This window comes from Pseudophryne corroboree, chromosome 1 (genome assembly GCF_028390025.1).
Source record: "Pseudophryne corroboree isolate aPseCor3 chromosome 1, aPseCor3.hap2, whole genome shotgun sequence".
In the NCBI taxonomy this organism is placed as follows: Eukaryota; Metazoa; Chordata; class Amphibia; order Anura; family Myobatrachidae; genus Pseudophryne; species Pseudophryne corroboree.
In genome coordinates this window covers 795,951,718-795,977,523 of record NC_086444.1, presented here as the reverse complement: position 1 = coordinate 795,977,523, position 25,806 = coordinate 795,951,718, and the positions used below count along the sequence as shown (strand labels likewise).

At 46.2% G+C, this 25,806-nt stretch overlaps 1 protein-coding gene across 1 annotated transcript in view; it reads left to right on the top strand.

Annotated features, from left to right (window-relative positions):
• Window positions 1-1,350: 1,350 nt before the first annotated feature.
• Window positions 1,351-25,806, top strand: part of LOC135049843 (alcohol dehydrogenase 1-like) — an 87,434-nt gene continuing 62,978 nt past the window's right edge. Inside the window, exons 1-4 of the mRNA XM_063955779.1 lie at window positions 1,351-1,368; window positions 5,160-5,261; window positions 9,373-9,456; window positions 22,023-22,164. Of these exons, the coding sequence (XP_063811849.1) occupies window positions 1,351-1,368; window positions 5,160-5,261; window positions 9,373-9,456; window positions 22,023-22,164 (346 nt within the window). The remainder of the gene's footprint in view (window positions 1,369-5,159; window positions 5,262-9,372; window positions 9,457-22,022; window positions 22,165-25,806) is intronic.

The window sequence follows — 25,806 nt, the reverse complement described above, 5'->3', positions numbered from 1 at the left end:
CTTTTACAAATCCTTGGAGTGCCGCCCACCAAGTTGTGTTTTATATATATATATATATATATATTGTTCTAGTGGTAAATCGGTTGCGCCTTCAGTGTTTGTATGTAAATTGTTGCAAATCCTTGAGTGATAGTTAAAATGTGCGTACCAGACATACGTAGAACATTCGCCTTGTTTGAGGTATCTTTGCATCTGGATAATCCTTACTCGTACTGATTCTCCATTCCCATCCGTCCAAGCGTTGGTGTGGAGTTTGTACGTATATGCAAAAAATGTGTGTCAGAATGCTGCTCTTAAACAAAGTGACTTGGTGCTATATTTCGTGCAACTTTAACAGTAAAGTGAATATGTGCAAAGAAAAGTGCTGTACGTGCTTGTTATATATATATATATGAATAAAAATATGAATAAATACGAATAAATATTTTATTTTACTAGCAGTGTGCAAATTCCCTTAGGTAATATGCTTATATACCACTTATTGAGGGTGCAACACCATATGGCTCAGTAGTCAAAAGGAGCACTTACATCTAGAGTTGAAATGATTTAATAGGATGCTGCCATCATTCCATCATCAGACTTATCCCGATGGGATGGCTGTTCTGCTTGAATACTGCTGAAAGCCTCATGATGAGTACTAAAAACTTTTTTCAAAAGGCCTGATACTGCTACTGATTCATTAAATGTTTTTCATATTTTTTCATATGGTGGTGTGCTGGTCTCCTTTTGTCTAAACCCTTTCAGGGTAAGCATTGGGAACTATGGTATCAATAACAATTGACACGGCACCCTTCTAACATCCTTTAAGTGTGTGCGCTTCACCTCTGGACTTTATATATATATATATATATATATATATAGCTCCAACCAAAAACGGCACTCAGAGACAGTATTGCAAAAAAGGCTATTATTTCCAAAGGTCAACGTTTCGAGGCTCAAAGCCCCGTCGTCAGGACAAAACAGCAACAGTACACATGGAATGTTTATAATCTGCATGAATAGCATAACTGATCACTCCCCACTGAATCCTATGGGGCTGTAGTTTCATATAATCTGACAAGTTTTAAAATGTTGTTCTTATAGTTTTCAGCAAGTAATGCTTTGTATATTAGAACACATTCCTTCATAGCATGAACCTGCAAGATGGGAAAGATAAGAATTTCACAAATGTAAATCAAAGGTTTCCTGACCTATGACCAAACTCATATATCAAGGATACTAGCATAGTAGAATGATTAACCACATTTCTGTACATTTTCACTCATATAAGGCAGACTGAAACATTTGCCACAGTACTAGTTTAACCCACAGATATCACCATTTTACTTGCTTAGATCAGAATTGCTAGACATGGCGACAGCAGGCAAGGTAAGTGCAGATATGTGTTTTTTTTTCCATTATTGTATTAGGTATACGATTGTTTATTATGCCATTATTACATTTACATATAGATTTAAGCGCTTCATTCAGACATACCTGTAGTAAGTTTTCAAACTTTACTAGTACCTATACTTTTTTGTAATGAACAAATGGCAGTTATGTTATAATGCTACTTCTGCCATATTATGTAATCATGTTACAGGACACTGCACAGATGTCAGCTACAGTATGTTGGATCAATTGTCCATTAAAGGTTTCTTTATAAGCCAATTTATTCCAACATTAATGAATGATGTAAATTTCAAAACATGCAGTATATCTGAACGGTTATTTTAAAATGACTAAAAAAAAGACCACTTATACAAAATAATGACAAAAACACAACAAAAATATCCTACAAAAAAACCCAATTCAACAGCATAATAGTAATCAGCTCGAAGGGTCAGCAAGGGGATGGTGCGAAAAAGCCAATGGCACGGGCGTTCGCAAGGTGATTGACAGGAAGAGGCCATTTGTGGGTGGTAATTAACCGTTTACAGGGAGTGTCCGTAAAAACGCAGGCATGTCCAAGCATTTTGTGGGGGGGGTGTCTGACGTCAGCTCTGGCCCCGATCAGCAGGATTCAATCGCACTTGAAGAGTAAGTCCTGGGCTGCGCAGAGACTGCGCAAACTGATTTTTAGCAGCTCTGCTAACATATAGGAACGCACACTTGCCAGTGAAAATACACTCCCCATGTAGGCAGCGACTATCTGATCGCAGGACAGCAAAAAACGCAGCCCAGCGATCAGATCTGAATTAGGACCCAAGTGTTACAATACTTACACAAATAAATTCAATAGATATAAAGTTAAATATTATTGATATTAAGTTGACTCACTACTGTACTTTAGATACTGTATACAATAGATCAGATTCCAGTTGGTGAGAAGTCAGATTACAGCAAAGTCTGTCCTGTATCAATACACTGTAATTAGGTACTTGCTTGTAGTGCCAATGGTGACAACTAGCACGTGCGCAGCCTGATGGCCTTGCATTACATCACTTGGGTCAGTGATGGCGTATAGTGGCAGACCTTACAGCTGTTAAGTAGGCAGAGATGGGCATTAATGAGCCCATGAGTACATCTCCTCTTAGGAACGGGTGTGGTTCATCAAATCGACAGTGTCTAGGTCGACAATGTTTAGGTCGACCACTAAAGGTCGACAGTCACTAGGTCGACATGGATGGAAGGTCGACAGGGTTTCTAGGTCGACATGTGCTAGGTCGACAGGTCTAAAGGTCGACATGAAGATTTTTTTTTTTGGGTGTCGTTTTCTTCGTAGAGTGACCGGGATCCCAAATTAGTGCACCGCGTCCCCTCGCATGGCTCGCTTCGCTCGCCATGCTTCGGGCATGGTGCCTACGCTCCGCTGCCGCTTCGCTCGGCACAGATTACCGTTCCAATCGTAGTCCACGTGGATCGTTAAGTATGAAAAAATTAAAAGAAAGAATTTTTTTTAAAAAACTCATGTCGACCTTTAGACCTGTCGACCTAGCACATGTCGACCTAGAACCCTGTCGACTTTCCATCCATGTCGACCTATAGTGGTCGACCTAAACATTGTCGACCTAGACACTGTCGATCTTCAAACCGGATCCCTTTAGGAACATGCAATGCATTTAATCACTGTAAACCTCCTCTTACGCTGACGCTGTGTCTATAGCAACATGAGCTGTATCTATAGCAACATGACAAAATGGATGCTTTTCAAAGCAACAGATCGCATAAATTTGTGCAAACCAAGTGTAAAACATCAATAGTATAAAGTGTTTAAGGTGTGTTTTGCATCCACCCAAGGCCAAAGAGGGATTAGGGGCCCAGTCACTGTCCTCCTACAGTACACTTACGCAGCTTTGTGGGGTGAATGAAGAGAAAGATGTGGTTTACCAACCTTCATGGTACACAGCTGCTGTTCGCTGATGTAATGTCACATGCACCTGGGGTTGGTGTGCCGGTTCATTAATCTTTTAGGGTTGAAAGTAAAAAATTGTGCTGAAATACAGTATACTGTATTTAATTGTATTTTATTTTTAACAATGGCTACCCCCTTTCTAGTCATCTAAAAAGCTAACTTGAAAAAAGTGGTGGATTAAAAAAAGCCTAGGGGGTAAATTTACTAAGATGGGAGTTCTATTTAAGATGGGATGTTGCCCATAGCAACCAATCAGATTCTATTTCTCATTTATCTAGCACCTTCTAGAAGATAATAGCTGGAATCTGATTGGTTTCTATGGGCAACATCCCATCTTAAATAGAACTCCCATCTTAGTAAATTTACCCCTAGGTGTAGAGTGTGGCTTGATATACAGTAGACAACTAATTTTTTCCACACGGTTCTTATTTTGGGTCTGATGCACACATATATGAAAAAGCTTGTCTCTCTGTCTGCATTCACTGTAGTATCACTTGCTCTTTGTAACGCTACAAATTTTGGAACTTTAGTGGCAATTATATATGTGAATAGTAGCAAATGTGTAAAGATATATTCTCAAACAATGGAAGCATTTCAAATCCAAAACTAATTAATATATATGCATAGACAGTGCTAACCTTTCATAAAGGTTAAGGAGACTGATGCAGAGTTGAACACAAGTTTGTCTTGTGGACGTATCTTGTGTGTTTTTGCACGGGGTATAATAATCCAGAGCCAAGCTTATGCAAATACGTCCCTTGCAGAGTACTATGTAACCCAGTCATTAGTAAATGGGTTGAAATGGGGAATTCACATGTAGTCAAAGTTCAAAGGGGGTAATTCAGAGTTGATCGCAGCAGCAAATTTGTTAGCAATTGGCCAAAACCATGTGCACTGCAGGGGAGGCAGATATAACATGTGCAGAGAGAGTTAGATTTGGGTGAGTTATATTGTTTCTGTGCAGGGTAAATACTGGCTGCTTTATTTTTACACTGCAATTTAGATTTCAGTTTGAACACACTCCACCCAAATCTAAATCTCTCTTCACATGTTATATCTGCCCCCCCCCCCCCCCTGCAGTGGTTCCAGCTGCGCATGCGCCGGCGCCGACGCATGCGGGACGGCCAAAGGCCGTAGCAGGACAGCTATTGCCTCTGCCTGGGTGATCGATGGGCGAGAGGGGGCGAGATGGCGGCGTTTGGCCGCCGTTTTGTAGGCGCGGTCTGGCCAATGCAGGCGTGGCCGGACCGAACAGGGGTGGGGCCGCAGTGGCTGCGTGGCGTCATACGCAGTCGCTGCGGGCCAGGGAGCGAGGAGTAGCTCCCGGCCAGCACGCTAAAGCTGAGCTGGCCGGGAGCTACTCCTGAAGTGCAAAGGCATCGCCGCTGTGCGATGCCTTTGCACTTCTGCGAGGGGGGCCGGACTGACATGCGGGGCGGACTGTGCTGGGTGTCCCCCCGCATGTCAGGAAAGATGATCGTAGCTGTGCTAAATTTAGCACAGCTAAAATCAACTCGGGATGACAACCATGGTTTTGCCCAACTGCTAACAAATTTGCTGCTGCGATCAACTCTGAATTACTCCCAACGAGAGCATATCGATGGAATTGCAGGCTGTTCAGAGTTGTGCACGCATGTATTTACACCATCAAATAGATTGTTTATACCAAGGACAGTGATGGTGTGAGTGTGCACTAATGTGAGGGCAATTACAGCCATCTTGAGCTTTGCATTAGGTCCAAAGTTAAAGCTGTGGATAGTATAATGTGCATTGTGATTACTCATTAAAACATTATAGCCAATAAGTTTCAATCACTTTGTTGTAGGTGATCAAATGCAAGGCAGCAGTGACATGGGAAGCAAACCAACCATTTTGTATTGAAGAAGTAGAAGTGGATCCACCTAAAGCTTATGAGATACGCATCAAAGTAAGTGTTTATTTATATGCCTCGTGATTTATAAGATCTATTGTACAGTGTAGGGGATTTTGAAGTATAGGTGAACTATTAAACTGTTTAGATGATTTTTTCATATCACCTGTCCCCGATATCACGTCTCCAGTAGGGAGGCCAATCCCGTGCCGTTTTTTCAATCCCGGGATTCCCGGGATTGCAGTAGGGACCAGTGCCTGGAGACATGTCCGGTTACATGGAAGGTGTAGGCCAGAGCCAGTACCTTTGCTACCAGTGCTTGTTACATTATGACATCAGGTCTTTTAAGGGAATGCGGCATGCCGATCATATTACACCATACTTACCTACTTTCAGTTTCTCCTCTCCGGGAGAAGCCCTTCCCACGGACCCACGAATACGGGAGAGTATGTCTCCATCCTGCCCACATCACTAGGGTGTGAGCAGGATGTGGGAGACCTGCCTCTACTCTTCCGGGGGTGTGGGTGACTACCCAAAAAAAGTGAGCCTCCCGCAGCTTCCGGGAGAGTAGGTAAGTATGTATTACACCCTGCTTTTCCCCCGCAGTCAGTGGCACATTTTCCATCAGACACATGCCTAGGGATAGCACTTATTGGGGGGCGGCCTTGAATACTTGTGTTGGTACTAAAAAGAAATAGAACTCAGGCACTGTTTGAAGAAAATAAAGTCTCAAATGTCCTTCACAATAAAAGATCATTTGTAATATTGGTCTCCGCTTATTTATAGACAGGGAATGAGTATGATTATTCCAATTCTTTATTCGGTATATGCTTGAGGTGAAGATAATATACCACAAGGAAGCAACTGGGGTTCTCCTAAGCGAAAATTGTTGTGACACTGACCTCTATGGAGTGCCCTATGTGCACTCAAAGGTTTCTTTATGTATATCGACCACGGCAGAATCTTGACCAAACCCAGGACACCACACAGAACAAATAATTCAAAACGAAATGACCTTGGTATAGATCCCTATGTTCCCATTACGATTTCTTTGGGCTAGTACTCGTAAAGCCACTTATTTCAATCTCTACCTTTGTATAGGACTATGAACACTTCTCCACTTAGTTGAAAATCAGTTTTATTGGTTGTAACAACCCCACAAATTCATAAAAGGTAGCACTACATAATACATAAAAATATACAAAATATATACAACAAAGGAAATGAAAATCAATTCCTTAGCTGAAGGTATTTAACTCAGAGGTTGGTTACAGGAAATAAACTGGTGGTAATAAAACTCCTAGGTCCGGAACTGAAGGTGATGGTAAATACCACAAAGTTTTACAAAAAAAAGAGTTCTTACATGTCCTGGCCAACCAAAGAGAAGTCCACAGCTACAGTACATCTCCATCACTGACGCATTTCGGATATGTATTCTTTTTCCAAGTGTGGAGCTTCACTTCACCAGAAGCCATATTTATACCCCTTAAGGTCACATGATTACTCACCAAGCATGATTGACAACTGACAATCAATAACAAGTTTAAAAACATAAAATAGAACCTACCGCTAATACAATACAGAACTATTCTACATATCATCCCTAGAGGTGCTTAAATACCCACTTGGAGTAATATACACAATCGAAAGTGCTAACAGTGATGTCATTAGGGGGCGGGGAACATCAGGGGCTAGATGTAATAGGGTGCGATTATTTAGGTGTCTAAAAAAACCGCACCAAATCACAAATTTTAAGGTTAAAACAGAATTTGCATGCGATTATTTGCAGTTTTTAGTAAGGGAATCATGCGATTTTTAGTAATAAAAACATGCGGTTTTTAGGTCATGTTTTTATTACTAGGTCTCTGTATGGAACAGTAAATACAGTGTTTAAAATGTAAAAAAAAAACCTACTTGCGGGTCCCCCCCAAAGGCTTAACCAGCCCGGGCTCTTTGAGCTGGTCCTGGTTGCAAAAATACTAGAGATGTGCGTGTTCGGTTTTACTCGGATTTACTCGGGTATTTCGGGTTTGGCTTATTGGATATCCAAAACGCGTGACATCCGTGATCCAATAAGATGCCGTTTCGAGCCCCGAGTAAATCCGAGTAAAATCGAACACGCACATCTCTAAAAAATACGGGGAGAAAATTGACTAGGGTGCCCCTGTATTTAAACAACCAGCACTGGACTCTTGGACCGGTCCCGGTTCCAAAAATATGGGGGACAGAAGAAGTATAGGTCCCCCATATTTTTTAAACCAGCACCGGGCTCCACTAGCCAGGGAGGTGATGGCGCAGCTGGGGGACACTTTTATACAGGTCCCTGCAGCCGCAGCATCACTCCCACCAACTAGTCATCTCTGACCGGGGTTCCCTGGGTGAGTGGGTATCATTAAATTAAGGGGTCCTCCGCAGTGCTTAAAGTGGTCCTAGAGAGGTGGTGGACCTCCCCCCCCTCCCCCCGGTGCTCATGCAATAAAAGTATTGTGCGCCCCCAAAAGGGGCGTGGTCTCAAAACTAAAGGGGCATGGTCACACAATAGTAATAATGCCCACAGCAGTAGCACCCCTAATACACATAATGCCCACAGTAGTAGCACCCCGTAATACACAATGCCCACAGCAGTATTATTATTATTATAAAATTTTATTTATAGGGCGCCACAAGTGTTTCGCAGTGCCGTACAAAGGACAGTACAGGGAGACAAAACTTGGCATAACAGTAAATAAATAACAAAAATAGAGTGCCGGTAACAAAGAGCCCCACAATTCTCAAAACATAATACTGCTTAGATGTAAGTAGCGAGGGAGTAATCATTGTACTACTTGGGGCTGGCGGCCATAGAGAGAGAGAGAGGAGCCTTTACCAGTAGGAGAAAAAGCAGGTAAAGATTGTCGCTGAGTGAAATGTGTCCAGAAGAGGGCTTAGACAACAAGAGGAAAGAGGGCCCTGCTCTGAAGAGCTAACAATCTAGTGGGGAGGGGCGACAGACAGATGACATGAGTAGTAAGCAAGCAGAAGGAGGCCTCATGGCGGTATGCAAGCAAAGCAGAGATGTTCAAGGCATGGGGCAGGGGGATGGAGGAGCAGCCTAAGGACTAGGTTATGCATTGGAGGGGTATGCTTTGATAAACAGGTGGGTTTTCAGTGCCCGTTTGAAGCTTTGCAAGGTTGGGGAAAGTCTAATGGAGCGGGGGAGTGCGTTCCACTAAAGGGGTGCAGCACGGGCAAAATCCTGAACTTGTGCATGGGATGCAGTGACCAAGGCAGAGGAGAGGCGACGGGCATTAGCCGACCGCAGTGGGCGGGAGGGAGAATGAAGGGAGAGGAGGTTGGAGATGTAGGGAGCAGTGGAATAGAGATGTCCTTGTATGTGAGGGTGAGGAGTTTGAAGAGGATTCTGTAGGGGAATGGGAGCCAGTGTAGATTATGTCGAAGGGGAGTAGCGCCCCTTTTACAATGACCAGGGCCGGATTATCAATGGGGCGGATGGAGCTGCAGCTCCAAGCCTCTCATGAAAATAGGCCCACGGCATCCCCTGCAGTGTAGCCAGTGCTGACAAGATGTTTTTTTTTTTTCCCTGTCACCACTGTGACCAACAGCCCAGCACATTATACTCTTGGCTTCTCCAAGCGCCCACAACCCCGGCTGCCGATTACCTCTATGGTAGATGCTAGAATCAAGTGGGCTATATGGAGCCGTCAGAAGCTCCGCCCCCTGGTCGCACTAAGCTCCGCCCCCGGGCATGAGAAGCAGTGTTCTGTCACCAGTGCGGGACGTCCTCCTTGTTTCTATAAGCTCCGCCTCTCGGCCACGGTAAACTCCGCCCCCTGCCTACGCTAAGCTCTGCACTTGGACATCAGAAGAAGTGAGCAGTGTTAAACTCCCTGGTTGCTGTAAGCCCCGCCCCTAGTCGCGCTAAGCTCCGCCCCCGGCCATCAGAAGCAATGATATCAGTGTGGAAGTCCCTGGTTTATTTAACCCCCTGGTCGCGTTTAGCTCCGCCCCCAATCACTCTAATCTCAACCCCTGCACACAGTGAAAATGTGTCACCAGTGTGGTAGCCCCCTGGTTGCTCTAAAGCTCCCCCAAGCCCGCCACTCTCCCCTTCCCCCCCCCCCTCCACAAGTCATCCAAAGAATCTATGGATTGGTGTGTGTGATACTCATTAGGACTACACAGGACATTTCAGTACCTGGTAACCCTGAAGCCTGGAACAACTACTGCCTTGGATCTCTGCAACCCGGGATTAGTGAGTGCTACTATACATATACAGCCAATTTTTCCCTACTTGGTTATATTCACTGATGCTGTCTGCAAAGCAGCATATAGTTGTGAATTGGTGCAGTGTGGTGTAACCCTGTGTGCGCTGGTGCTGGGTGGTGTAACCCTGTGTGCGCTGGTGCTGGGTGGTGTAACCCTGTGTGTGCTGGTGCTGTGTGGTGTAACCCTGGGTGCGCTGGTGCAGTGTGGTGTAACCCTGTGTGCGCTGGTGCAGTGTGGTGTGTAACCCTGTGTGTGTTGGTGCAGTGTGGTGTAACCTTGTATGCACTGGTGCAGTGTGGTGTAACCCTGTGTGCGCTGGTGCAGTGTGGTGTAACCCTGTGTGTGTTGGTGCAGTGTGGTGTAACCCTGTGTGCGTTGGTGCAGTGTGGTGTAACCCTGTGTGCGTTGGTGCAGTGTGGTGTAACCCTGTGTGCGCTGGTGCAGTGTGGTGTAACCCTGTGTGCGCTGGTGCAGTGTGGTGTAACCCTGTGTGCGCTGGTGCAGTGTGGTGCAAAATACTGTATATGACATGAATATGTATAGGAGGGGTGTATATTATTACAGTATATTGGGTTTAAGTGTATATACAGGAGGGTATATATATGTTTATTGGCGGGTATGTGTATAAGCAGGGTTTTTGTATATATGTACAGGACAATGGATGTATGTGCATGTACAGGAGGGTGTCTTTATGTATATTAAGGAACTGTATGTGTATATACATGAGGGAGGTATATACAGTATATATTATGAGGAATGTGTATATACAGAGGGATTTATGCATTATGTACAGTAGGACTAAACTGTAGACAATAATGACACTTTGTCCATGATATTGGCTAGTGTGTATGGGGGTCATTCAGACCCGATCTCACGCTGCAGTTTATCGCAGCGGTGCAATTGGGTCAGAACTGCGCATGCGCTGGTGCCGAAGGCCGTCAGGCCGCTACAATCGCCTCTGCCTGATTGACATGGCGGGGTGGGGGGCGGTCCGCCAACGCAGGCGTGGCCAGACTGGGCGGGCAGGCCGCAGCGTCTGCGTGACGTCATACGCAGCCGCTGCGGGCCGGGGAGTGACGAGTAGCTCCTGGCCAGCACGCTAAAGCTGCGCTGGCCGGGAGCTACTCCTGAAGTGCAAAGGCATCGCCGCTGTACGATGCCTTTGCACTTCTGCGGGGGAAGGGGGGGGGGGGGGGCGGCACTGTGGGGTAGACTAGCCCCTTGCTGGGCGTCCCCCCGCATGTCAGTGTGAGTGATCGTAGCTGTGCTAAATTTATCACAGCTACGATCAACTCGGAATGACCACCAATGTCGCTGTGCATGCATGTCTGACAGGTGATATCACCAGCGAGGACCATGCTGCCGAATGCAGCATGGCTCCCACCGTCATTCGTCGCTGACTGTATCGGCAAGTGTGTATGCACTTGCCGATGCTTGCCCCACTGCCGGGTCCCATTGTCTCAGATATCGACGGGTACACACTACACACATTGTCTAGTGTGTACCTGGCATAAGGAGCCAGGGCTCTGGTACCTGCACTGAGGGCTGGAGACACCGATCCCCTCTGATCCCAGATAGCAGACGTCGGTGGCAGAAGGGACATGGCTGGGCTAGTAAAGGTAATGGTTCCGGCATTGTTACTATACAGAGATCTGGGGACAGCAGTCAGGGATCATCTGTATGCTGCGAGTCAGCAGGAGCTGCTGTCCTAAGAGATGATGAGGGATGTTTGGTCACGGGGGGTGGCAGGCCTTTGACTACATGCAAGCACACATGTTGGTGTGTGTGCAATCCAGTTGGCTTATTGAATTTTTTTTGGGTGCTTCTTAAATGCAGGTTGTTGTGTTTAAGTTTGTTACAGAAAACAATGCGGGAAAGTCAATTAACATTGCAGGGATGTAGCTCCTCGGTTAAGTGCCTGGGCCATACTTACCAACATTCTGGCTGCTCTCTGCGGGAGAGAGCAGCCAGGTCGGCTCAACAGTCAGGCCAAGGAGCGCTGTGACGTTAGGAGGAGGTGGGCTGGAGGCGGAGCAAGGACGGGTCAGGGTTACGGTGATGCCTCCTTTAAGCCACGCCCCACGCTCTGTAATGCCGCGATCACTGGCATTACACTGCACGGGGCGTGGCTATGATGACGCGATTCAGCAAGAATCGCGTCATCGACTGCCCGGACAGCCCACTTTACACACACGCAGGGGGGGGGCCCTCAAATCGTGAGACTTGCCTGCTCTTCCAGGGGGCCGGGAGGGTCACCCGATTTTCGGGAGCCTCGCAGCCATTCCGGGAGAGTAGGCAAGTATGGCCTGGGCTATTCATTTGCTCACATGGTAAACCTGCTACTAGCAGATTTCTACTCGCAGCATCCCAAGGGGGCACACCTTTCTTATCAATTAACTAGCTCACCACAGGTGATGGCAATCATACATTACCAGGAAAGTCCAGGAACAGAGCATTTTCTCCCTCATGGAGAGGGTCAGGTAGGTAAGTATGCAAGGGGAAGTATTGCCTTAAGGCTAGTTGCGGTGTTACTGTGTTATAATAGCATCACGCTGTGCACTTAACTCATGAGGTGCAGTTTACCGCATCTAAGCCCTGGGCATTTGTCACGGCAAGGTGCATCTCCTGGGTTAAATGCTGGACATGATACGTTCAACTGAATAGCTCAGGCACTTAACCTTGGAGCTACATCCTCACAATGCTAATTGAATTCCCTCCAATGTGTGTTTATTAGGGCTATTTTATATACTGTATTACTATAGATATAAAGCAAGCAGCACTTTGCAAAAAGTTCAATAACAAAAATTAAGCAGGTGCCCTCCAACCTGGTACATATATCAATGGGCCAGTAATACATGCAGCACTGCAGCGGCAGCACTCTATGGAGAATAATTATAGAAGGTGACCAGCGTTCAGTGTTATTGCAGTATTTTGGTCAGGGTACACTGTGTGATTTGTATAGCGCACACATATTCCGCAGCGCTGTACAGAGAATATTTGGCCATTCACATCAGCCCCTGCCCCAGTGGAGCTTACAATCTATATTCCCTATCACATGTACACATACACACATTCACACTAGGGTTCATTTTTTTGTTGGGAGACAATTAACCTACCAGTATACTTTTGGATTGTGGGAGGAAACCGGAGTACCCAGAGGAAACCCACGTAAGTACGGGGAGAATATACAAACTCCACACAGGGCCATGGTGGGAATAGAACCCATGACCTCAGTGCTGTGAGGCAGTAATGCTAACCATTACACCATCCGTACTGCCCATTATAATTATTATTATTTCATATGTTTTCATGTTCTGCTCCTCGTACTTTGGGGGTAATTCAGACTAGATCGATGCAGGGGCAGCGATCGCAGTCTGAATTACTATGCGCACTGTGCATGTGCAGCCAGCTATCAGCATCTCACTGGTGCGATCGCCTCTGCCTGATCAACGGGTAGAGGCGATCGCAGGGCGGGAGGGGGCGTGCCAACGGCGTTAGAACGCCGTTGGCGGAGCGCGATTCAGACAACGGAGGCACGGCCGAACCGTTGGGGGGTGGGCCGTGGCGGCTGCGTGGTGTCATACGCAGCCTCTGCAACCTGGGATGCGACAAGTAGCTTCCTGTCAGAGCGCAGGAACTGCGCTGGCTGGGAGCTACTTGTCAAGTACAAAAGCATCACCGCTGTGCAGTGATTTTGTACTTGTGCGGGGGGGGGGGGGGTGAAGGGGGGTAGGGGCGGGCATGACATGCAGGGCGGACTAGCCATGTGCTGGGCGCCCCCCCGCATGTCAGAGTAACTGATAGTAGATGTGCTAAATTCAGCACATCTACTGTCAACTTTGAATTACCCCCTTTATTCAAAGGTAGATATTGGGTAATTACTAATTTTCAGGTATATGTTTCTGTCAAAACACTCTAAATAAAATTAATAAGCCATGAGATTGTGCAGGGGGGGAAGGGGGGTTATGCAGTGATCAATAATATAACAGGTGGTGTATGCGTCATATATGCCATACCCACTTTGAAGACCATACCCCCACAACAATGGTCACACCCCACACCCCCCATCAGTACTAACACCCCCACCATGCTGATCTCACACCTCCTGCGCACACACGCAATAGGCCCTTCAGAAATTTCAGCTCCAGGCCCATGTGGACCTTAATCTGGCACTGACAATGACCACAGTAGTAGTGCCCCTTATGCAATGTCCACTGTACTGGTAGTGCCCCTTATATAGAGCCCATAGTAGTGGTGCCCCTTATGCAATGCCCCCAGTAGTAGTGCCCCTTATGTCCCCAGGAGTGATGCCCCTAATGAAGTGCCCCCTTTACAATGCCCTCATTAGTAGTGCCCCCATTAGTAATGCCCTTAATGGTAATGCCCCTGTGTAGTATTGCCACCAGTAGTAATGTTGCCTGTAGTAATGCCCCCAGTCATTTAGCCCCCTGTAGTTTAGCCCCAGTATTTATGTCCCCAGTAGTAATGCCCTTGCAGTTATGACCCCAATAGTTTACCCCGACTTTAGCCTCTCATTGGTAATGCCCCCAGTAGTTTAGCCCCATGTAATTTAGCCCCCAGTGGTAATGCCCCCTGTAGTTTAGCCCTTGCAGTTATGCCCCCAGTAGTTAAGCCCCCCAGTAGTAATGCCCCCAGTAGGTTAGCCCCATGTAGTTTGCCCCAAGTAGGAATGCCCCCAGTAGTTTAGCCCCTGTAGTTATGCCCCCTTGTAGTTTACCCACCCGTATTTATGCACCCAGTAGTAATGTACCCCTGTAGTTATGCCCCCAGTGGTAATGCGCCCCTGTTGTTATGCCCCCAGTAGTTAGCCCTATGTAGCTTGCCCCCAGTAGTTAGCCCCCTGTAGCTTGCCCCAAGTAGTAATGCCCCCTTGTAGTTTAGCTTCGCTGTAGTAATGCGCCCCTGTAGTTATTCCCCCAGTAGTAATGCACCCTGTAGTTTGCCCCCAGTAGCTTACTCCCAGTAGTTAGCCCCATGTAGCTTGCCCCAAGTAGTAATGCCCTCAGTAGTAATGCCCTCTGTAGTTTGCCCCCTTGTATTTTAGCCAGCCTGTAGTAATGCCCCTTGTAGTTTAGCCCCCCTGTAGTTTAGCCCCCCTGTAGTGTGCCCCAACTAGTAATGCCCCCAGTAGTAATGCGCCCCTGTAGCTTGCCCCCAGTAGTTTACCCCTTGTAGCTTGCCCCCAGTAGACGTGCCTTAAAAAAAAAGCCACCATACTTACCAAGCCCCGCTCCCGTGTCCGACCACTGTGATCCTCCTGGAGTCCGGCTCCCTGCACTATGAGAGAGACATCATGACGTCTCTCTCATAGTGCGCACTGACCCGGGAGTCGGAAGCAGGAGCTCAGTAGTGAACTCCTGACGCCGGGCTTCCACTGTGCGGGGAGAGCTGGGTGCTGCTGGTAACAGCGGGCGCCCGGCATCTCCCTGCGGCGGCGGCGGCACACATCGGGTGAGGTGAGCCGGAGGAGGCGGATCTGCGTTCCGTCTCCAAGTGGAACTCGCCCCGTTCGGGCTCACTTTAACCCCTGGTCCTCTCCTCCAGGCACCCAAGGGCCAGGGATGAAGCTCGGGGCTGCCCCCCCCCCCCCCATCCCTGGGCGATGGATGGGGGGCTGATAACCTTGAAAGTGTTTTATAAATATTGTCTTTTGCTGTGGAACTACAAGTCCCAGCAAGCCTCTCCGCATGCTGGTACCTGGGGAACCACGCATGCGGGGAAAATAGCAGGCCTGCTGGTACCTGTAGTTCTACAACAAAAGAAATATTACAATAAACACACAGACAGCGTGACAGTAAAACTTTAATAAAACATTCTTACACACTCACATACATACACACACTTAAACATACCTACATCCAATGTAACCATTCACGTCCAATTATCCCGTAGCATCCGCAATGGCTGTAAATAAAAATAAAATACTCACCTACCCCTTGTGTCTAGTCCTCTTCTTTCCAGTAGTGTGAGTGTGAGCACTGCCGTAACTACGTGTGTGCCAGGTGTGCCTGGCACACAACGCAGTCGAAGTGAGGGCGCAACGGCCAGCGGCTTGTAATGAGTCAATTTGACTCACTACAAGACGCCTGTACCGGAGGAGGAGAGGGAGCAGCGGAGAAGGAAGAGGAGGAAGGGGGAGGAGGGAGCCGCAGCAGTGCTATTAATATAATTATTATAATTGGTAGCAGCGCCGCTGCAGCAGTCCCTCTCCTCCTGCATTGGCTGGCCCGGCGCTGCTGTGAATGCTGGGATGCGCTTCCCTCATCCCAGCATTCACAGCAGCGGTGGCCAGCCAATGCTGAAGGAGAGGGACAGCTGCATGCGGTGGCACCGGTAATTACAGTGCACTGCTGCAGCTCCCTCCTCCCCCTCCCTCCTCCTCCTTCTCCCCTGCCACCTGGAGCTACCAGCACCAAGGAGCCTGACTGCCGGAGAGATGTTAAGTATCATCTATCTATCTATCTATCTATCTATCTATCTGTCTGTCTGTCTGTCTGTCTGTCTGTCTGTCTGTCTGTCTGTCTGTCTGTCTATCTATCTATCTATCTATCTATCTATCTATCTATCTATCTATCGGTCTGTCTACCTAATGTGAAAAAGGGGGACTCTGCTGTAATGTGTAAAAAAGGGAACACAGTCTGCCGTAATGTGTAGAAAGGGGGACGCTGTCTGCCGTAATGTGTAAAAAGGGGGCGCTGTCTGCCATAATGTGTAAAAAGGGGGCGCTGTCTGCCGTAATGTGCAAAAAGGGGGACACAGTCTGCCGTAATGTGTAAAAAGTGGACGCTGTCTGCAGTAATGTGTAAAAAGGGGACGCTGTCTGCAGTAATGTGTAAAAAGGGGACGCTGTCTGCCATAATGTGTAAAAGGGGGACTGGCTGCCGTAATGTGTAAAAGGGGATGCTGTCTGCCGTAATGTTTAAGAAGGGGACGCTGTCTGCCGTAATGTGTAAAAATGGGAATCTGTCCGCCGTAATGTGTAAGAGGGGCTGTACCTGGTGTAATGGCGCTACTGTATGGCATAATTTGAATGATGCAGACTACTATAATATGTAATGTGAATTGGTATTATTTTGTTGCCACACCCCTTCCCCATGAAGCCAGGCCCCTAGATTTTTTGCACGAGCCTAAGGTGCGCACTGCCACCTTTTTTTACATACAAGGGGGGCGCCGATGCCCTATCTTGCACACAGCGCTAAAATGTCTAGTTACAGCACTGAGTGTGAGTGTGCAAGTATGTTTTATTAAAGTTTTACTGTCACGCTGTCTGTGTGTTTATTGTAATATTTCTTTTGTTGTAGAATTCCAAGTACCAGCATGCGGGGGAGGCTTGGTGGGACTTGTAGTTCCACAGCAAAAGACAATATTTTTTAACACTTTTAAGGCTATGATCCCCCCATCAACTGCCATGGGATGGGGGGGGGGGACAGCCCGAGCTATATTCCTGGCCCTTGGGTGCCTGGAGGGGGGACGATGCCTTGATTTAAGGAGTCCCCACTCCCCCAGGGAACCCCGGCCAGGGATGACTAGTTTGAGGTGTGGGATGCTGCGGCCACAGAGACCTGTATAAAAGTGCACCATCACCTCCCTGGCTAGTGGAGCCCGGAGCTGGTTTGAAAAATATGGGGGACACCTACTTCATTTGTCCCCCATATTTTTGGAACAAGGACCGGTCCAAGAGTCCGGTGCTGGTTGTTTAAATACGGGGGAACCCCAGTCAATTTCCCCCCCATATTTTTGCAACCAGGACCGGCTCAAAGAGCCCGGGCCTGGTTATGCTTTTGGGGGGGACCTGCACATTGTTTTTTATTTTTATCTTAACACTGTCTTTACATTTCCCTACAGAAGCATGCATGGATCACATTGACCTGTGCATGTTTCACCAAAAATCGCCAGTCTAAACTTGGTCTATTATTCTGGCGATTTTTGGTAAGGTTTTGTGTGCAAGTGAAAAAATCGCATCCTATTACATTAGCAATTTTCATTGTTTTCTATGGGAAAACATCTGGATGCGATTTTTCACTTGCGATTTTTGGTATATGTTCAAAACTTGCAATTTTTAGCAATATCGCAAGCTATTACATTTGTGGTTCTTGGAAAAAGTGCAAATTTGCGGTAAAAAGCACACATTTTCCAAAATCACACCCTATTACATTTAGTCTCAGATCCGGTTTGTAAAAAAGATCCTAAATGCGTTAAAACCCTCATATAAACGTCCCAGGAACACAAGAACACATCCTTTACCGTGTATCTAGCGGGACAGCTAGTATGCACAAATGAATACAGTGGGCCTATTTTCTGAGTTGATCGCAGCAGCAAATTTATTGGCAGTTGGGCAAAACCATGTGCACTGCAGGGGGGGGGGCAGATATAACATGGGCAGAGAGAGTTAGATTTGGGTGGAGTGGATTCAAACTGAAATCTAAATTGCAGTGTAAAAATAAAGGAGCCACTATTTATATAGGCAAACGCAGGGAAGGGGGGGGGGGTTCCGGTTGCACGGAAACCCCCCTCCTCTTGGCAAGTGGCTCACATTATGACAACAATAGCAATGGTATATAATATGATTATTACTAGAACTGCTGGCAAATCATTCAGTTTAAGGGACAGAGCAGGTCTGCTGCACATGCCCAGTGGCAGCAGCTTCTTCTACCAATTTTGGATCTGAATCCTCAACTTGGATCTGAGTCCTCAATCACTGAACTGGACCAGACAGTATCTATCAGGAAAAAGAGACCGGAACCTTACCATGAGGTGGGAAAATGTGTGCAGTACTGGTTCTATTATATTTGTGTAAGTATTTATTTATTTATTTATTTATTCATTTATTTATAATGGTACAGTATGTTTATGCTTTTCCTGACCACTTTGTTTGATACAGCCTATACTAGAGAGCATCTATAGTGATAAATATTAATACTGTACTCCATACAGTATCCAGAGTATAAAAACTAGACCAATGTTAATATTAATGTCCAGGGTCAGTAGTACTAGGTTCTTCTGACGCTCCCCCAGACTCCCGCACTTGCTCAAACGTTCTGCAGAGTGGGAGATTGACATTTGGAAAACCCCCTCTAGAAATCCTGCGTTTGCCACTGATTTACCCTGTACAGAAACAAAATAACCCACCCTAATCTAACTCTCTCTGCAAATGTTATATATGCCCCCCCCTGCAGTACACATGGTTTTGCCCAATTGCTAACAAACTTGCTGCTGCGATCAACTCCAATTACCCCCAGTGTCCTTATAGAAGAACAACAAAAAAGAAAGTCTGTGTATCGCGGCTAACTTCCGGTCTTTGAAACGCAGACTGGAAGTGCGGAAGTCCCGAATGGAACGCATCCCTCGTGTCCACGTGCATCCTCTTTCCGGTGTATGGAACGCATAGCAAAAAATGGGTCTGTAAAATATATTCCGCTGTTGCTTTAATGTTATGTTCCTCCTTTAAGTTTCATTAGTGTCCCGGATCATTATTGTAGACATTTTAGGTGTATTTAATGTATAAGACTGGATGCACGGAAACTTAACAATCCCAATTTGATAGTATAGGTCCTCAAACAAAACAAAAGGTTGTATGTTAGAAAATCTTATTCATTAATACATTTAAATGCAGTACAATAGTAAAACAGTATACATAGATGAAGTTGGAACAAGTTTTACGATTATAGGAACCATTTCAGTTCGAAGTCCACATTTAACCCTTTAGGGGCCATGAATCTCATCTTATATGTACTTTGCATTTCTATTTTAGCTAAATCTATTTCTTGGGTGTCAGTCCGCCAATTAGATTTGACACACCTAATACCACAAAAAACAACCAGATCATTTATTTCATATGCATGTGTATCTTTAAAGTGTAAGGAGATATTGTGTGAAATAAGCCCCTTACGGATATTCCGAACATGCTCTTTCCTTTCCTTAATCTTTCCTTAAGTTTCCTTTTGGTTTTGCCAATATACTTCTTACCATTTGTACATACTCATTCCCTATCTATAAATAAGCGAAGACTGATATTACAAATTATATTTTATTGTGAAGAAGGACATTTGAGAGTTTATTTTCTTCAAACAGCCACTGAGTTCTATTTCTTTTTTGTTTTGCATTGAGTTAGAGAATAGTGTGGCTCTGAAGTAGAACTGGGCAGCAGTTGTTTGGGCGCAAGTGAATAACCAGTGGGGCAGATGTATTAACCTGGTGAAGGCATAAGGAAGTGATAAACCAGTGATATGTGAAAGGTGATAAAGCCACCAGCCAATCAGATCCTAACTGTTAATTTACATATTGGAGCTGATTGGCTGGTGCCTTTATCACCTTGCACATATCACTGGTTTATCACTTCGTTATGCCTTCTCCAGGTTAATACATCTGCCCAATGTTTGTTATCTATGGTTCAACCTGTGTTGGTACTGACAGCCCAAAAAGTACCAGTAACTGCAAAATATTTCCACTGTACTGTACCATATGCCATTTGAATGGAGTGTAAACTGGTAGGACATACACATACTGTACTGCCCTTGTAAGATCTTACTTAGTAAATCTGTATACATATTAAAACAAAAAAAAATTACATAGTTAATGGCATTTTATTAGTCTATTAAATGTCTTTAATTAAATGAGGGCTTATAACCAGTCCACAAAAATACTAAAATCAGACACTGGTACCCTCACCCCTCAATCACCCCCTGCCAACAGCTGCACTACTGCTAATGTATTGATGTCCACTGGTGCATGCACAAACTGTAGCTAGGAGAGGGATCCTTCAGATCACTCTCCCATTAAATCTTGTACAGGGTAGAAGATGGCATGAGTGTCAAGCACTGTAATGCTTTGCCTTTATTAATAAATGCACTTTTCACATTAGTCAATATCTATCAAGACAATATTATCTCTTGTGTACAGTATATGACACTTTGTTACAGTGAAACGTAGCTAGCATATGCTACTAACGCTGTCAACCACATCTCTACAATATAATGGGTGGTACAGTAGGTACATATACTTGTTTTGCCTCACATCTGTCTCGTGCAAAAGATACTGATTTTGAGATACATTCGGTATGTGTGACCGGCGAACAGGATACTGGGAGCCACAATACAGATGCTGGCAACCTGATCTCAAAAATCCTGACAGGTGTTAGGTAAGTATGCTATCTCCTTTCCCCACCATTAACCCTACCTTCCCGCAGCCTAACCCTAACCTCACCATCAGTGCCTAACCCCATCCTCCCCCCAGTGATCCCTAACCCCCACATCCCACACCCCCTGGCAATGGCAATGCAAGATTTCTTGGCACCCTAGGTTCTTTCAGAGACATCCTTCATTTTGTGATAGGCAGGCTAAGTGCCCCCCCCCCAATACCAGCGCCCTAGGCAGCCACCTACAGCTGCCTAATGGCAGAGTTGGTCCTGCTCCCAGATGGCTCCTAAACCTAATTCCCCCCACACACCCGGTCCTAACCTGCCCACTGTACTTACGATTGGGATGCTGGGTGTCAGGATCCCGACAGACGGTATCTTATACCGCTTTCAGATCGCACATGCCGGATCTCACCCGGGAAGAGAAACGTGCCCTTACCGGGTGGGATCCGGCATTTGCTCTGCTTTGCTGGCTTTCTGACACGGCAATATACCGGGTCGGTTGCCATAGCAGCGGGGGGCGCAGCAGCAGCAGGGGCGGGGGTGGAGGCTGCGCTGGGAGATGAGCTCATCTCCTGCGCCGCCTCTCCCTATGCTGTGAATGGGAGCCGTGTCGCATCGAAACGGCTCCCATTCACACTGCACCTGACCCGGTATTCAACCTGGGAATAACCCTTCTTATATACCGTGTTGAATTACTGGGTCAGGCGACCTGCTAATTCGGGCAAAGTGCTTTCACATCGCACACTGACCCGTGTCGACACGGCAATATGCCGTGTCGATACCAGGTTATTTGTGCGATGTGAAAGGGGTATTAACCTCATCCCCTTGAGATGCATCCAACACAACATACTGTATACATATGCCTGTATTTCTAGATACATTCATAAATCCAACTGTTAATTAGTACCTAAGTCAGTGGTTCTCAAACTTTTCTGAATCACGGCACTCTAGAGTATCAGAAATGTTTTCTCGGCACCCCTAGGCCAAAAGTTTCTTTATGAGAAATTTAGAAAGACATAATAAATTAAATAAATTGTGTTTATATGTCATCCTTAGGTTCAGTTATGTGGTGAGGGACAGGATTTGCTTCTGTTTGTCCACATATTTTATGTTTGGCAGCCACCAGCATTGCTTTTTTCTATTACATTGACGATAAATAATTTCAATTGATACTGGACCACCAATCCAAGGCACCCCAGCAGGTGCCCTGAGGCACCCCAGATTGCCACGGCACACAGTTTGAGAACCACTGACCTAAGTGTTAAATAATATAATTACATTAAAGCTATATAAATAGTTTTAAAGGAAATGTACTCCTCTAAGTATTGGTAACAGTAAATACTAGTGAGATCCCAAGGAAACTGCTCAGGGTTTTTTGTACTCTGGTATTGCAGATTGTGACTGCAGGAATATGTCGTTCAGACGAACATGGACTCACCGGAGATCTCAAAGATGTAGAATTTCCAGTTATCCTTGGTCATGAAGGTGTGGGCATTGTAGAAAGCATTGGAGAGGGAGTCACAGAGTTCAAACCAGGTAGGACATGTTGAATTTTCATGTTGGCTTTTGGAAGGTACTTACAGCAATAGATCCCACCTTCTGATCATCTGCAAATAAAAATTCTCTACTAAATTTCCAGCGAATGACAGTACCTGGTCAGTATAAATTGTATTGCTACTTTTGTAACTTATATAAATAGTTGAAAAAATAGGATTTTAACTACCTACTGCTGAATCCTTTTCTCGTAGTCCGTAGGGGATACCGGGAATCCATTTAGTACCATTGGGTATAGACGGGTCCACTAGAAGCCTTGGGCACTTTAAGAATTTGATAGTGTGCGCTGGCTCCTCCCTCTATGCCCCTCCTACCAGACTCAGTCTTGGAAACTGTGCCCGAGGAGATGGACATACTTTGAGAAATGGATAGATAAGCAAAGTGGTGAGATTCCGAACCAGCACACACAAAACAAGAGGAAAGCCATGCTAACCAAACTTCAAACAGGAACAGCAACAGCAGAACCAAACAACATTACTTAACCAAGTAACAGTGCAGGAAGAACAAAGCACTGGACGGGCGCCCAGTATCCCCTACGGACTACGAGAAAAGGATTTACTGGTAGGTAATTAAAATCCTATTTTCTCTTACATCCTGGGGGATACTGGGAATCCATTTAGTACCATGGGGAAGTACCAAAGCTCCCAAACCGGGTGGGAGAGTGCTGAGGGTCCTGCAGAACTGATTGACCAAACTGAAGGTCCTCAGAGGCCAAAGTATCGAACTTGTAAAACTTTGCAAACGTATTTGAACCTGACCAAGTAACTGCTCGGGACACCCCTGGCAGCCGCCCATGAAGAACCCACCGACCTAGTAGAGTGGGCCTGTACAGATTTTAGAACCGGCAAGCCTGCCGTGGAATAAGCATGCTGGATAGTGAGCCTGATCCAGCATGCAATTGACTGCTTTGAAGCAGGACACCCAAGTTTATTGGGATCATAGAGAACGAACAGCGAGTCCGATTTCCTGTGATGAGCTGTTCTCGTAACATACACACTTCATACACTTCTGCTACTTCAAAGTCTTTGGATGTTGTGAAGTCTTTGAAGGCTTCAAAGACTTCACAACATCCAAAGACTTTGAAGTAGCAGAAGTGTCCGTAACAACCGGAACCACAATAGGTTGGTTGATATGAAATGTAGACACCACCTTAGGAAGAAATTGCTGACGAGTCCTGAGTTTAGTTCTGTCCTCATATAATCAGGTTGGGGCTCTTGTGAGACGACGCCCCTAGATCCGACACACGTCTTGCTGAAGCCAATGTCGGTCTTCCATGAAAGGTACTTTACGTCAACCTCCTATAATGGTTCAAACCAGCCCAATTGGAGGAACTGCAGCACCAAGTTGAGATCCCAAGGTGCCGTGGGAGGCACAAAGAGAGGTTGGATGTACAGAACACCTTTGAAGAATGTCTGGACCTCAGGGAGAGAAGCCAATTGTTTCTGAAAGAAAATAGACAAGGCCGAAATCTGGACTTTTGTGGAGCCTAGACATAAGCCCGCATCCACTCCTGACTGCAGAAAAGCAGGAAACGTCCCAGATGAAATTCCACAGCAGAATATTGTCTGCTTTCACACCAAGAGACCTATTTTCTCCAGATACGATGGTAATGTTTAGACATTACCCCCTTTCTAGCTTGGATCATAGTCGGAATGACCTTGTCAGGAATCCCTCTCCTGGCTAGAATCAGCTGTTCAACGTCCATGCCGTTAAACGTAGCCGCGGTAAGTCTTGATAGAGGAATGGGCCCTGTTGAAGGAGATCCTCGCAAAGAGGTAGAGGCCACGGATCTTCGAGGAGCATCTCGAGAAGATCCACATACCACGCCCTTCGTGGCCAGTCTGGGGCAATGAGGATTGCTTGAACCTTTTCCCTTTTTATTCTTTTTAGAATTCTTGGGATTAGAGGAAGTGGAGGAAACACGTACACCAGCTGGTAGACCCACGGAGTTGTCAGAGCATCTACCGCCACTGTTTGTGGGTCTCTCGACCTGGAACAATACCGCTTGAGCTTCTTGTTGAGTCGAGAGACCATCATGTTGATTTGTGGATATCCCCACTGATGTGTAAACCACTGGAACACCTCCAGGTGAAGGCCCCATTCCCCCAGGTGCAGATTTTGTCTGCTGAGTAAGACTGCTTCCCAAGTTCCCAGTTGTCTACCTCCGGGATGAAGACTACCAAAAACGCCACTGTGTGTTTTTCCGCCCACAGGAGATTTCTTGACACCTCTGACATTGCGGCTCTGCTTTTAGTTCCGTCCTGACGGTTTATGTACGTCACTGCCATCACATTGTCCGACTGGACCTGAATAGCCTGATTCTGAAGAAGAAATGCAGTTTGCTGAAGGGCGTTGTATATGGCCCTGAGTTCCAGGATGTTTATTGGAAGGCCTACTTCCTGACTTGACCACCATTCCTGGAACTGTACCCCTGGGTGACTGCGCCCCAAACTCTGAGGCTTGCAGCTGTGGCTAGTAGAAACCAATTCTGAATCCCGAACCTGTGGCCCTCGACAAGGTGAGAAGTCTGTAGCCACCACAGGATGAAGATCCTGGCTTTTGAGGACAGATGAATCCTCTGGTGCATGTGAAGATGCGATCCGGACCATTTGTCCAACAGATCCAGCTGGAAGGGCCTTGGATTCTGTGTCCAGTATCATTCCCAGGAACTGAAGCCTCTGCGTTGGTCCCAAGTGAGATTTTGGAAAATTCAGAACCCACCCATGATCCAGAAGTAGTCTAGTCGAGAGAGCAATGCTCTCCAACGGTTGCTCCCTGAACGGTGCCTTTATCAGAAGAACGTCCAGGTGCGGAATTATGTTCACTTCCTGTTTGTGGAGTAGTAACATCATCTCTGCCAAATGGCAGGGCCTGAAACTGATAATAACAGTCCTGCAGTGCAAAGCGTAGATAAGCTTGGTGAAGCGGTTAGATCGGAATATGAAAGTAGGCATCCTTGAAATCCATATATACTAGAAATTCCCCCTCCTCCAGACCTGAGATCACCGCTCTCAGAGACTCCATCTTGAATTTGAACACCCATAAGTACGGATTCAATGACTTGAGGTTCAGAATCTGTCTTACTGAACCATCCGGCTTCGGTACTACAAACAAGCTGGAATCGTAACCCGTGTTTTGTAGATGAGGTGGAACTGGAACAATGACTTGGGTCTGTAACAGTTTTTGAATGGCGTCCTGTAAGATTATTCCTGCCTCTTGTGAAACTGGTAAGCCTGATATGAAGAATCTGTGAGATGGAAGCTCCTGGAACTCCAGTTTGTAGCCCTGGGATATAAGGTCTATGACACAGGGATCCTGGCACGATCTTGTCCAGATGTGACTGAAGAATTTTAGCCGGGCTCCCACCTGACAGACTTCCAGGCATTGCGGTCCACTGTCATGGGGAAGGTTTTGAGGAAGCAGAGCCTGAACCCTGTTCCTGTGAACCTGCAGTAGCAGGTTTCCGTGGTTTACCTCTAGAACCTCTGGTGGTGGCAGAAGAACCTCTGGCCTTGCCCCTAAACTTGGCTGTCCGAAAAGGACTGTAGGTTGGGTCCTGAACAGGCCTTCCTAGCTGGGGGAGCTGCAGAAGGAAGGTATGTGGACTTACCCGCAGTAGCTTTG